This window comes from Labeo rohita, chromosome 17, assembly GCF_022985175.1.
Source record: "Labeo rohita strain BAU-BD-2019 chromosome 17, IGBB_LRoh.1.0, whole genome shotgun sequence".
Lineage (NCBI taxonomy): Eukaryota > Metazoa > Chordata > Actinopteri > Cypriniformes > Cyprinidae > Labeo > Labeo rohita.
Window position 1 is genome coordinate 15,986,085 of NC_066885.1, and position 15,073 is coordinate 16,001,157.

General features: G+C 37.8%; 1 protein-coding gene across 8 annotated transcripts in view; it reads left to right on the forward strand.

Moving 5' to 3' along the window:
- dlgap2a (discs, large (Drosophila) homolog-associated protein 2a) overlaps positions 1 to 15,073 on the forward strand; it is a 166,235-nt gene that overhangs the window by 140,222 nt on the left and 10,940 nt on the right. For 6 of the 8 annotated variants that reach the window (XM_051132799.1, XM_051132801.1, XM_051132804.1 and 3 more), the window contains one exon: positions 1,220 to 6,256. In XM_051132799.1, the coding sequence (XP_050988756.1) occupies positions 1,220 to 3,171 (1,952 nt within the window). In that variant the 3' untranslated portion in view covers positions 3,172 to 6,256. Of the gene's footprint in view, positions 1 to 1,219; positions 6,258 to 6,802; positions 6,863 to 10,133; positions 10,287 to 12,133; positions 12,373 to 15,073 lie in introns of those variants that run through there. The other 2 variants (XM_051132807.1, XM_051132800.1) reach the window with 2 other exon arrangements.

Here is a 15,073-nt window from a genome sequence, read left to right on the forward strand (position 1 = left end):
TCTCCTAGTCTCTATCTCTCTTTCTCTCCCTCTCTCACTTTCTCTTCCGGGCGTGAAGCTGGTTTTAAACGCATCAGTTTTGAGTTCTCTCTCCCACAGGGTCCGCAACTGAAGCCGTGCTTGAGCGTTTGAGTTTTCAGGCTGTTTAAGGGTCAGTGGTGAAACAGGCCACCTAAATAAATGTAATTAAGAGCTTCAAAAATCAGAGATTAGACCAAGATAGACAATAAATATACTTGCGTTTTTGCACTGCCTTCTCACTGAAATATGCTTGCAGAATAACGAGCAATATTGGCTTTCTCACAAAGGGAGTCTCTTTAAAAACACTTGATTTTGAGCTTGATATGACTAAATCCATTATAGCAAGTCCCATATATTGTGCAGCAGTGACTGGGCAAGGAATATTATAAAGAATAAAATCACTGATCATAAAAATCGCATGTGTTAAACTAATTTTTTTGTTTGAATTTGGCTGTTTGTGTGTCGAGGTACCGGTTGAAGACAGTGATTCCCCCAGTAAAGACCTGGTCAGTGATGGGTCAAAGTGGACCGCTCATGTTCAATAGGGTTCATACCTGCTTTGCTGAGACACACACACACAAAAAAGAGACTGAAAGCTTTTGCTCGCAATTGCCTCCTTTCAAGGCACAAAGCACAGACCTGCTCTGTCAGAGGGACCTGATGATGCTCTGTGAGATGCCGTTGTTATTATACCCTGCAGGTGTCCTCAGGCTTCAGTTCTCTGTTTTGTGCTTTGAGAGATGAATATATGCAAATAAAGGATGGAGTGAGAAGGCAGAGTAATAACAGAAAAAAAAGCTGTGAGTCAAAATGGGATCTGTTTGCTAGCGTGATCACAATAACTCAAAATATCTAGCTCCCGTCACCTAAAGCACAGGGAGCCAAGATTGCTTTTGTTGCATACTGAGCAAAACTCAAAACAATTTGTACAATTTTACAAAGCTGCTTGATTTAAATTGTGTACATACTTCTCAGAACATCTTCCTTGTAAATAATTAATCCCTATATTTCTTCAACGCATTGTTAACATTTTTTATCTGACCTGTGTGATAACATAAAAAAGATTTGGCCTAAAACTTATTTTGGCTCACATATATTTGGTTGAACTCTAAATGGAGCCTGCAAACAGCGCAAATCCCCAGCTGGCCTCACCACTGGGCACATTATATACACTGGCATTTTTATATTTTTCTTCCAGAGGGAAATGATGTGCTGGAGGGCACTGGTTTGCTTAATGAGGACAATTTACCCAGCGAGGGCCCAGACTTAACCTCCATGGCCCGTGGGAATACGGGGCTCCGTGGGAGAGGAGATGATTCCAGCACCCTTTATGGTAATAGCTCACCTACCACGACTCCCTCGTTACCCCCGCTGAAAACGAACGCGCCCATCAGGCCACGGCCTGTTCAATCAAGTGTCCAGGAGACAGCGGATCTGGCCCTGGCCATCAGCCAGCAGTGGAGGGAGGATGTGTCAGCCATGCGTAAAGAGTTAGCCGAGCTCAGGAAGGATCTGTGCACAGAGCTGCGAGCTTTCAACAGGAACTTTTCCACCTTTACACAACATTACAGCACCTGGTCTCCGAACTGGGTGAGGGAAACCCAGACAGCTGCTCCTCAGGTGTCCGTCAGCACCCAGGCAGGAAGCAAGACCCTGGTGCGACAGAACACGGCGGACGCAGCGGTTAACTGCCCCTCACCGGTTGATCCCAATGTTTTATCTATGTCTCCCTCAGAACCTGCAGATAAAAATGTCCTGCAGGTCTCAGCCTCTTCACCGTTTTTTCAAACCGACCCCAACTCGGAATTAGCAGACATTGATGATCCTACTTTTGCGAATCTTACTCCTCCAGATCCTGTTGATGTAGCGTCGCTTTGTTGGCCTGATCTAGATTCAGACTCAATGACTCCTCCAGATCCCCCAGAACCGGTGCCAGAGGTAGAACCGTATTGCTTTACAAAGTCATCCACTCCTGAGAACGTGGAATCGGTTGTTTTAGACTTCACAAATGTAGAACTAGTGAACCTGGCTAGCTTGCAGTGGCCTAAATTGGATCCGGATGATACTGGCTCTCCACTCCAGGAATCTCTTGATCGTCCCTCTCAAGAATCTCCGGAAGAACTTGGTATGTATACACCGGATCATGGTAGCACGACTACACAGGAAGAGTCGGTTCTAGAATCCATGCAACCGTTGATGCTGAATCATCCAGACGAAGAATCAATGGACTTAACTTCGCTAGAAATGGACTCTGTTGTCCTGAGTCCAGTGACTCCAGATTCTATGAATCTTCAAGACTTAAAATGGCCAAGTTTAGAATCTCTTGAGCTCAATGTTTCTGGCTCTCAAAGCCCATGTGCTGTAGATCTAGGCCTGCCGAATCCTCCGACCCCAGAAACTGTTTATGAGTGTTCCTATGAAGCCACAGTACAAGAACCACCCCTTCCAGAACTACTGGACACCATTTATCTCCAACCAGCCACTCCAGAGCCTGAATCCCGAACAGATTCTGACATATCAAACCCAGCAAGTCCTGAACCTCATTTCCCTACTTGTCAAAAGCCAGGTGCACATGAACTTGACACTCAGGCACTTGTTTTGTGGTCTAAAAAGGAGACATTCATGGGCAGTTCAGAAGAAGGTGGTGCCATAAACATCCCAGAGTCCTACTCCGAAGAAGATAACGGCCTGAATGTAGATGCTTCTCCCCCTGTTATAAAGTTCCCAATCCAGCCAGACACTGTGGACTCAGCTCCCCTGGAGTCTGAGACTCTGTTCTCTGCCGTTCTGTGCTCAGTTGAGTCAGATCCTGAATTTACTAGCATAGATGAACCAGTGTCACAGGAGCTGAACCCACCTGGACTTGCTACCATAGACCCAGCGACTGTGCACCCTTTTAATTTATCCCTGCTGGAGCTCCAGTCAGCTTTAGATGTATCTAAGAGTGAAACAAGCGATAATGGCTCACCAAAGGGAACAGCAGCCATAAGCAGCCCTTCTCATTCACCATCCGGTAGGGATTTCCTCTGGATTCGGTGGCAGCGGAAAGCACGCGGGCGGCAGCCGATGTCCCGGAGTGCCAGTATGGAAATTTACCACAAGAAATACTCAAACAATTCAGAGATGTCCTATATGTCACTGTCACTCTGAGCTCTCCGAAAAGTGCATGAAGCTACACGGGGTGTGCAATAGATAATCACATGTAATATTTACAGGCAGAATATGAGACTGTTAGGTTATGTAGCAAGATGTTTACAGGTTTGTGTCTCTCAAATGTGTGTGTGTGATTATAGAAGAGAGAATGAGAAGTAGAGAGTGTGAAAAGGGAACGGGGTAAGAGATCGTTACAGTTGAAGCGTGGATGAGGTTATGAGAGAGGCTGTAGCTAAAAGCAGTCTGACGACAGCAATGGCACTGCATTAGTGTACTTCAGACATTCAGCACCTATTTTACACTGCAAAACTGGTGAGTCACCATGAACTTCACTCTCCTCTCTAGGGACACTCTCTGGCTTTACAGAGACTCAAATGTATTTTAGTAAATACTGTGATTGTTTTTTGGCAGAGAACGAAGACTTACAGTCAAGACACTCTCTCCAATGAACTCTAGAAACTACCGAGTAAACTGTAAAATAAATCTCTCTACAAACTGGTCTCGGATCAACCAGAAATTTGTACCATGGTCATGCTCTCCGAGAGTGGGTGGTAGGGCGAATCCTTTTTCAGATGGATCGAGTCAGACTATGAACTGGATGTTGGCCAAAGACTACCTGAAACAACTGCATATCGCTTGGATACATTTTATGGATTTTGATAATCTTTTTTCTCTGAATGTAATGTAACAGTTGTTTCTCCGGTGTGAATGATGGAATCCTTTATTCCGTTTTACTCAATGTCTTCAGAGCCAAAGTCTCACTGTAAAAGTGGAGGAAAATTTAGTACTGTGAAATTTTCAAAGACACAACGGCTATGTTATGATACTCTGTGAAGTGACTGCTGTTTCTTTTCCTCGTTTTTGGTCAAATCTAATTCTGGTGGGAAATAGGACGAAAACATCAAATGTGATATTTTTCTGGGTATATTTTCATATATGGAAATATATCAGATGTTAATATTAAATGGATATTTCTTAGAATGACTTATATTTAAGGAATTTGGGTATAGAGGTTTGAAGCACTGCTGGTCTGCTGGGGTTACATGAACATACACTGAGCATGTGGGTCATTTTGAAGCTTATTTAAACCTACAGGCCACAAAATTGCATATGGGTTAGGAATTAAAACTTGTGGTGTAAATTGCACATTATTTGTACAGTTAACTCTAACCTTTTAAGCAAAATTGATCATGGACATATTCACACTTGTTATTATAAACAAGATATAAGATACCGTTAATATAATCCTTAATGCCCACATATAATATATTCCCCAGTGATATTACTGTAAATGTATAGACTGTTGTATACTGTGATTTTTTTTTTTTTTTCTGCAAACTTAAACACACAGCTCTCTTATTAACCACTATGAGAGCTCCCCATTTTTAAAATGAGATGCCAGTTCATTTGTGCCGGTAGGGTTACTGAAATTATTTGATGTCAGATCACCAGTCGATATGTATTATTATCCACTTTATGTACATACATATATATCAGGGTACTAAAGAAAACACTCTGACTATCTCTAACAGTTATGATTTGATGTATCAAGAAATGCAGTGCCATGGCCTTGTATCTGACAATCAGAGGAAATGTTGAAACCAGATACAGTGGTGACATTTAATTATTTGCAACAGTTTACATCTAATTGGTATGACGGAGTCATACTAAAACTGAAGTAGTTCCTTAAGTAGTCAATGTAGTTGAGATTGCGGGTTTACATGATTATTATTAGCAGTGAATGTATTTTTTATCAAGTGGTTGTAGCTAATGCATCTTATTATATTGAGACGTGTTCTTGTTTGTTTGTTTATTTGGTTATTTATTTAAAACCTGGACTTTCAGAGCTCTCTGCATTTTTGTTAGTCAGCCAGCCAACTGACAGACACTTACAGTGAGTTTTGAGAACAGTGCAAACATCAGATAGTTTTAAAACCTGTGTTTCCCTAGAAATTAAACCTGGCGACATATCTCTAATCTGTAAATATTTAGTGTTAAAATGAAAATCTTGGCTAATTCCCAGTTCGCATGCCTCTACTACTGTATGTGTAGTCATGAAATGGTCTTATTACAGCATTAGAGAGCCATTACAACCAAGTTATTCTTGTGTAGCGCAAAAGGTTGTAAAAATTATTGACCTAAAAAGCACAGAACATTCACTAGATAATTGTGACATACTGTTTTCACTTAGTGTGATTTGAGGGACTCCTTATCTCACATACTATAAAATATGAAAAGCATGCGTATTGGGATTTAGCCATTGCTAACAGGTCTTCCTTTATTCATAACAGAGCTCTCAGGCCTTATTTTACAGCATTGTCCACACATTGCCCTCTGCTGTGCTGGAGAGCTATTTCTTGAGTAATAAAAGTGGGTTTTACGTACATATCTAAAACAGACCCACAGGTGCTTAAAGTGCGGGACAAAACTGACTGTAGCAAAACAAATAAACACATAAAGATTCTCACTGGTCCCATACCCACTATATTAAGTCATCGCAAGTCATTTCAGCGAGCAGGAAATACCTGACAGAGCATTATGGGTCATTTAAGTGTATTTCCTTGGGCAGAGGGGTTTTCTGGTTCTGTACATTTTCATTGGCTGCTTGTGCATTGTGTGCCTTGTCTGGCTCATGAATGTGGGCGTTTAACCACCCAGCCTCAATATTGTTGTGCCACTGTGAATTTATTTGATTTATTTTCTTAATGGCTTCAAATTTTCAGAATGAAAGCACTTTGACTGTAAGTATTACCCACAGAGATCTGAAGCCTGAAAAATCATGTGAAAATAAGCCTCTTTATCTCTGTGTATCTTCACTTCTGTCAGCTGATTGTTGTTTTTTTTCTGAGATCATCTTAAATGTCTGCAATCATGATGATCTGTAACTAAGTGAATGTTATTAATTTCATTAAATAATAAAACGAGAACTTTTACATCAGAGCTTCAACTGTTGTAGACCGTTGCATGGTGGTCTCTGAACTAGGAGTGTTTAAACACTTTGTTGTAAGCTACAGTACCTCTCTCTTCTCATTTCTCTTCACACACACAAGTACGCATCCTTTTGTTTTCGCTGTACTGGTAAGCTGCATTATACTTCTTGATCTGCTATAATCATTTCCTATAATAATATTAATTTCCTGTTGTAGGGCCCTACAGGTAGATAAAGTTTATAGCTGAGCAAATTGCCACAAGCGGTAACACTTTAGATGTCATTGCAAGTAATACAGTGTGACATTACAATAGAAGCACAATGTGATGAGAAGATTCTGCGAAGCAGCACTGAACTGATGTGTAGTTTTCAGGAGATTGCAGCATGCAATGATTTCAGTTCTGAAATTGTTAGCTTTTTGAATTAGTTTATTGACTGTTGTAGTGGTTTTGGTTTTTCCTTTTCTCAAATACACAGTGGAAGAATAATTGTTTTTGGTTTATTTAAAAGGATGGTCACTTTTCATCAGGTGTTTCATCAACTGTAAACTATTTGAAATCAAAGCCTATGATGCTAAATTCAGGTTTAATGTTTGTGTACTGAGCTCAGAATGACGTGTGGTTGTATGTTTGTGTCTCTGTGGGTGTGTGTGTGAGTGTGTTCCGGCTTCAAAAAGTTTATGCGTATGTTTGCTTATAGGAATTCAGTTCCATCTCCCTTCTTCAGGCAGTGTGGATCGTCCTTCCCAGCAACCACCAGGTAAATTGTAGCTTTAACTCAGCATATTCATCTAGACTAGGGTTCGTGTTCCAGTATGTGCATCAGAATAATCACTGTATGTTCCTTCATAACTGGTCATTAATTCTAACGTTTCATGATATTGGTTTATTTCTGAGCACTACCTCTTAGCAGAATGTGTTTTCTGAATGCAGTGTATTGAAATGTTCTGACAGACCCTTCTACACCACTCTGACACTTTTTTTAAACCTTTCACTTCTACCTCCTCCGTATGTACAGATCTTTACAGATGCAGTGAAGACCTCAGCAATATAATGTTTTTCTCTTTTTTTTTTCCTCTTCCTCAGTATCTTTTGTTAGTGTCTGCAAGGCAGCACTGGGTTTATGTTTTCTGGTTATATGTAAACTAACACTTATTATTAAACTTCTGCAAATAATTCAGCTGAACCACTTAATGTTCAAACTGAAATTGAGTATTTCTTGTGATTTCAGTTTTTTTAAAGCAAAAATGTAAGACAAACATTAGAAAAAATAAAATAAAATAAAATCTCCTATAGAGTGCAATATTGCCCGGACGCTTTTTTTTACCAGCTTTGGTTCCAGAAGTATTTTTTCCCATTCAATTTTAAAGTTTTCTAAAGTCTTTATTTAATTTATGAGCCAGGAACCAAACCAACCAACTACAAGGTGAATCACAACATTACAAACTTTGATTTAAAGCAAAAAAAAATTGTCTTCAGACAAAAAGTCAAAGGTACCAGACTGTGTACTTCACTAATTAATGTGTTTTATAAGCTCTAATGAAGGAAAGAGCTTCAATTCTTTTTGCACGATTGGTGGAATTTTTATTGTAGTAATACAGCCTGATGGCTTCAATAAAAAAATACATAAATAAATATCTTATTTAGCCTTTGATCTAATATTATTTTACTTACCACATTGGCAGATATTTTTGCTTGTTTTAAGCAAAAACTTACAAAATTTGAATATTTCTTTCAGAAAACAAGACATAATATCTTAAGTAATTTCACTTGTCAAGTAAATGCATCCTGATTCAAGAATTCTAAGATATTTATACTAAAAAACAACAAAAATACTAAGGAGGAAAATCTTTTTTCTGCAGTGTATACCATTGATTAACAGCTTTGTAGCTCACACTACGCCTGTCTTTACAGGTTTATAAGTTATTGTTACAAATAAATTCCTCTATTGAGAAAATTAGTAGTATTTTTATGAATTTTTGCGCTGTTGCACTCTTGATTTTTATTAAATGGATAGCTCGCCCAAAAATGAAAATTCTGTCATTAATTACTCACCCTCATGTTGTTCCAAACCTGTGGGACCTTTTGTTCATCTTCAGAACACAAATTAAGTTATTTTTGATGAAATCTAAGAGCTTTCTGACCCTGATGCATTGTGACTGACACGGAAAAAAAGAAATTGTGGAATAAAGTCGTTATTTTTGTTTTCTTTGCACATGAAAAGTGCAAAGAACCACTGATGTCACATGGACAGTTTTATCAATGTCCTTACTACCTTTCTGGGCCTTGAACTTGGTAGTTGTGTTGCTGTCTGTGCAGAGTAAGAAAGCTCTTGGATTTCATAAAAAATATGTTAATTTGTGTTCTGAAGATGAACGAAGGTCGTACAGGTTCAGAACAACGTGAGGGTGAGTAATAATGACAAAAATTTTCTAATTTTTTTTTTTTCAAGACAGTTAGGGTAGGTCGAAAAACTCCCATCTCATTTTCTTCAACTTATGTCTTAAAATCGCTATTTTACTTTTTTTTGTAAAGGGCATTTGATCTTCTTTACACGTTCGCTTTGTAAACACTGGGTCAGTACTTCTGCAGCAATGTACATCTAACATTTATTTATATACTGAATTCTGATTGGCCTTGCCTCCCTTGGATATATTTCAGCAGTTATAGCCATTTAATGGTTCTTGAGTGCAGCCAACTTGAAACAAGACTGTCATGATAAACTTGAACACTATTCTTTTGCAGCCTTGTAAGCTAGTATGTCCTTTTGTTTAGTCATTTTGTCATGTACTCTCGCAAACTTTTCCCCCATTCCTCACTTCTTTCTCTCTCTTCGTAATGATGAAAGCAGGGTGTCATCACTCTTAGCACATTTGATAAAACAGGCAGCACAGCGAGAGTTATGGGTCCCTGTTGCGTTATTTGTTTGGCTATAACATCTATTTTTGTACCAGTGCTGAATCACTCTGCTCAACCCTTCTCCTCCTCTCTCGTTCAATCTCTCCCTCTCACATCCTCTTTGTTACGATCCATTTTTTCTTTTAATCTCTCCTTATCTCTCCTTTGTTCAATCAGTCTTTCTGATTCAGTTGTTCACATGACCTTTCTGTGAGGTTTTAAAGCTGGCTGATGTGGTGAGAGGTGGTTTAGCAGGGTTTGACTTAAGACATACAGTGGGGTCTTAAAGTCTGACATCACTAGTTTTTATGCTTCTGTTATACATGATATCATTATCATTATGACATTAAAAATATCCCAGCACTTGGATTTGCCACTTAGACCACACACACACACAGATATATATATATATATATATGTATTCAATGGAGCATTTGAGGAGTCACATGATCAATGTCACAAATTTACTTATTTAATTTTGAATCCCAGGTTTTCAGTGTAACTTTTGGACCCCAGTGCTTTAACATGTGACTCACTCAGAAATAACTATACTGCTTCGAACATGGTTAGTCCTTTCATTTGGTTCACTGTAGTTCATAATAGATCCCTTACAGTGACCATCTTTACTGTCACTTTCAATTATTGTGTTCAAACCTTTGAATGGTGGTTTTCATCCTGTCCTTAAAAATCTAAAAATGTACACTAAATTAGAGGACACATCCAAATCAAAGATCCATTTATCTGCTTGGTCCAGCTGTGTGGATTAGAGCAGGAAGAGATCTGCGGATAACCTTTTGCTCATCAGAATGCATGGCAGGCTTCACAGTCTGTTTACAAGAACATCAGAGCTCTATTTCACACTGTTTTTCGCCTTTATTAATGAAGTGGGAGTTTGTATATAAAACTTGCTGTCAGCAGGCTCATTTTGGACAAGTTTGTTTATTTTGAACGAGTAATCAGCAGCAAAGTGTTTTCAATATATTTCCCCACTTATAGAAGCCAGTTAATATGATGGTGTTGGCCACTTTTAAAAAGTTTACATTTGGTCCCTCTCCAGTCTTGAATATTTAATAACATCATGTTGATGTACAGGAGATATTTGACGCTAAACCTCTCACCTCTCTATCTAACAGCGGTCACCTACACACCCAGTACACCCACTTATAAGAGGACCCCTCCACCCGTGCCCCCTCGTTCCACCTCCAAACCCCTCATCTCCATCACAGCACAGAGCAGCACAGAGTCCACGCAAGACGCCTACCATGAGGGACAGCTAGCCAGAGGGGGTATGTAAAGTCCAATGTTATTTTAGCATTGCTTATAAACTTTATTATTGTATTTTATAATATTTAATTAACTAATTCACTTTGTTTCAATTTTAGCTTATTTTAATTTTGGTACTTGAACTCCTTATAGTTAGCTACCAAAGCAGCACAATTTCAGCTTTATGCTTTAAACTAAATAAAATGTGTCTATCATACTTTTGACTGTGTAAACAATGAGAGACCATCCCTGATTCAAATTTAAAGAGATAGTTCAGTCAAAAATGAAAATTACCCTATGATTTACTCACCCTCGAGCCATCCTAGGTGTATATGACTTTCTTCTTTCAGACCAATGCAGTTGGAATTAAAAAATGTCCTGGCTCTTCCGAATTTTATAATGGCAGTGAATGGGTGTTGAGATTTTGAAGTCCAATAAAGTGCATCCATCCATCATAAAAAGTACTCCACACAGCTCCGGGGGGTTAATAAAGGCCTTCTGAAGTATGTATGAAATGTACGAAAAATTCCCATATTTAAAATTTTATAAACCTCAATCTCTGTTGTACGTGCATTTACGAGAGTGGTGTTCCAGTGGATCACGTAGGACATGGGTGTACGAAGTGATGAACGCGGAAGTGATACGTATGGAATCGCAGTAAAGAAAGCAAAAAACACCAGTCACGAATTAGAAGTACAATCTAAAATTTGTAAAGGAAAATGAGAATTTCAATATAAGCCAAGAGGAGACTGGTTTTCCTTGGCTGTAAACAAAACTTGATTCTCATGAGACTTGCATATTCTCACCAGAGCTTATGCTACAGATTATGGTTTATAAAGTTTTAAATATAGACATTTTTTACCAATTTACTTTAGAAGACCTTATTAACCCCCCCAGAACTATGTGGAGTACTTTAATGATGGATGGATGCACTTTACTGGACTTCAAAATCTCAACAGCCATTCACTGCCATTAGAAAGCTAGGAAGAGCCAGGATTGTTTGATTGTCTGAAAGAAGAAAGTCATACACACCTAGGATGGCTTTAGGGTGAGTAAACCATGGGGTGATTTTCATTTCTCAGTGAACTATCCCTTAAAGTTCAATTGACAGCATTTGTGGAAAAAAAAATCATAGTGGAAGCAATTGGGGCCAATTTTGGAGGATTTAAAAGCAGAAATGCGATGTTTCATTATTTTACAAAAGCACTTACATTTAATCCTTAAAATGTGTGTATTATTTGATCTGTAAAGTTGCTCTCAGTCTTTTTTTTTTTGTCATTAAAGATTTTTATCTTTATGTTGCAATGGCAAGAAAGTTGTAAATTTGAATGTAACTTTACGCAGCAAAAGCTAGTAAGCAGTTTTCTTCATATTTAAGTAATGTTAATATACCAATAGTTCATTCAAAAATGAAAAATCTGTCATTAATACCAAACTCGTAAGACATTTATTCATCTTCTGAACACAAATTAAGATATTTTTGACAAAATAGTCTATGTGGCATCAGTGGTTCAACCATAATTTTATAAAGCTACAAGAATACTTCTTGTTGCGGAAAAAAACTACAATAACTGTAAATTAAGAATTCTTCTTCTCTGCGTCACCCTAATGCCATTTTGTCACATGGACTATTTTGTCTATGGAGGGTCAGAGAGCTCTCAGATTTCATCAAAAATATCTTAATTTGTGTTCCGATGACAAAAGGTCTTATGGGTTTGGAACAACATGAGGGTGAGTAATTAATGACAGAATTTTCATTTTTGGATGAACTATCCCTTTAACCTGTAACAGAATTCTGAACATTGCATCATTCACAGCCTCAATGTAGTTCTCAAAATGACACCAGCTTCTCTTTATTCTTGTCCCACAGGAATCTGGGGTTCTGATGGGTTGAGTCTGAGTTTGGGTCGAGCGCTTTATAACTCCACTGACAGTTTGGACAGCGCCAAGGCCGTCACTATTGCCATGGAAGCAGCTGCCATGGCGATGGCAGGAAAGAGACACCCCTCCACAGACAGCCATAGCTCAGTAATGACCTGTGACAAAGCTGTGCTGGTGTCCAAAGCAGAAGAGTACCTAAAAACACCAAGGTCCTCAATAGGAATACAGGTGAAGTGCAATAGTTTAATCCAAGATCCTAAATCACCACTTAAAAGAATAGTTCATACAGAAATGAAATTTCTGTCATCATTTACTCACTCTCATAACATTACAAACCTGTATGATGTTCTTTCATCAGTAGAACACACACAAAAAAGATATTTTAACTGTATTTGTACAATGAATGTCAGTGAGGTCTAAAACCACACTAAAATCAATTGACTTTAATTGTGAGAAAAAACTTCAAAGACTTCTTTTGTATTCCACAGAGAAAAGACATTTATACAGATTTTGAACTTTTATTTTACATTGTAATCTTTATTTCTAAGGGAAAATCTCCCTTTAAAGTGGCTGTATATATATAATTAAAAATAAGTGTAATTGAACACCTTAGAACATTTGTCAAAAAATCAGATTCAAGCATAATACATTGTTGATGCCAAATTACATGACAAAAATTGTAGTCAGTAACGTAATCCATTACTTTACACATTTTAGGTAATGTAATCAGACTACTTTTAGATTACTTTTGACCTAACTCGTTTATCACATTGATAATCTTGTACCATAATGATGTAAAAATACAAAGAGTATATATTTCTTTCATTGTAATTAAAAACATGAAGTGCATTAAACATTATATTACATTAAGGTTTCTCAAACTGGGCTTCGTAAAAGAACTGCAAGGGGGTTTGCGAGTTTAATGTAAGGGTGATTGACCTGATTGACCACCCCTTTAAATAACACATAATACATGGTTAACCTACTGAGTGATAATTCAACTAAATTGAATGTGTTCATCAGTAGTTGATGCAACGTTGAAACACTTCTTCATCCTGAAATGTTTTTTTTTTAAATCCATTGGTCAAATGCTGTGTAGCCACCTGAATAATGACTGCTCTTTGTGTGAATTTCCACAAAACTGGACTTTCTGAGTGTAAGAGTAGGCAGTAGATTATTGTGTGGAATATGTAATCATGTAATCAATAGAAAAGTAACTGTAGTCTGATTACAAGTAGATTAAAATGTAACTTACTCTAATTACAAGTACTTAATTTTTGGAATCTGATTCCATATCCAGATTACATGTAATCAGTTACTACCCAGCTCTGTGTATGTATGTATATATATATATATATATATATATATATATATATATATATATATATATATATATATATATATATACATATATGTGACCCTGGACCACAAAACCAGTCTTAAGTCGCTAGGGCATATTTGTAGCAATAGTCAAAAATACATTGTATGGGTCAAAATTTAGTATAGATCATGTTTCATGAAGATATTTAGTAAAAATTCCTACTGTAAATATATCAAAACTTAATTTTTGATTAGTAATATGTATTAGTAAGAGCTTCATTTGGACAAATTTTCTCAATATTTTGATTTTTTTGCACCCTCAGATTCCATATATTCAAATAGCCGTATCTTGGCTAAATATTGTCCTATCCTAACAAACCATACATCAATGGAAAGCTTTCATGTGATTTATAAAGCTCAGTTTAGAAAAATTGACCCTTGTGACTGGTTTTGTGGTCCAGGGTCCAGTATGTGTATGTGTGTGTACGGACAAAGTGTTTGGAGAAACCTATTTGCAAACAGTCCATTTTTGCAGTTCTGTTTGGAAACTTCCAGTTTGACTAGCTTGAATGGAAAACTGTCTTTTCTTTCCACTTCCCGGCTGTTTTGAATTCTTGTCTGTCTGTTGAGAACAAAATATTCATGAACAGACTGCTGACTAGTGATAAATCCGACCCACAGGCACTCATGTAAACTAAATCTTACCTAACCAAAGCAATGTAGGTTATTAGAGTCCAAACATTGAAGTATATACAAACCCATACACCTCCACTCCTGTTGTCATGCTAAAAATAGCTTCCTGTGAGTCATCATACCGCAATCCATTAATTAACATTCAACTCAGGCTTCCCTGAATGGGCTCTCCCTCTCTTTCCTTCCCCTTAATCTCCCTCTTTTCCCATCTCCTCTCAGTCGTCCTCCCTCCCTCTTGCTGTCTCTTGCCAGCAGTTATCTGTCTTTGCCTTGTGAATATCTGTGTTGAGATCATGTCCTAATAATGTTAAATGGGTTTGCCTCTCTCAGCCCTTTTAGTGCATGCGTTGTGCATTCATTGTCCACACTGCCCCCTAGAGGTTATGCACAGGGAGCACAATTTACAGCCAATGGGGGTGAATTGAGTCCATAAATATTTATTACCAGTCATAAAACAGAATTCTGCAGCATTATTTTTATAAAAAAAAAAAATGTATGCCCTTAAGACTGCAATTATTTAGCTGTTTTTCTTGCATATTAGTGATAAACAGCACAGGTTTCTGTCACTAGCTCTTTCAGTGAAACTAAATCTGCCACCAAAACAATAAAAAAAAAAAACATTATTTGTTTTTGGCAGCGTAATGGGAGGAATATTCCACATATGTGCTACCACGTAGAGTTCTGAACAACAACTAGGAAAATTTACTTTGGTTTTAGCCTGTTTCTTTCGATGCAATAGTGAAGGAAAGCGCTGCTCACCTACTTCAGCTGTAATCCTTAAGGACTGAATTATGTCTAAAGAAACCTCATACCCTGGCCTTCGTTCTTTCATGTCTGACAGTCAGACTCACTCAAACAGAATTCCTGTGCTCAGCTTTTCTGCTTCTTGATGTTCTAGCGGACAGACTGATAGATC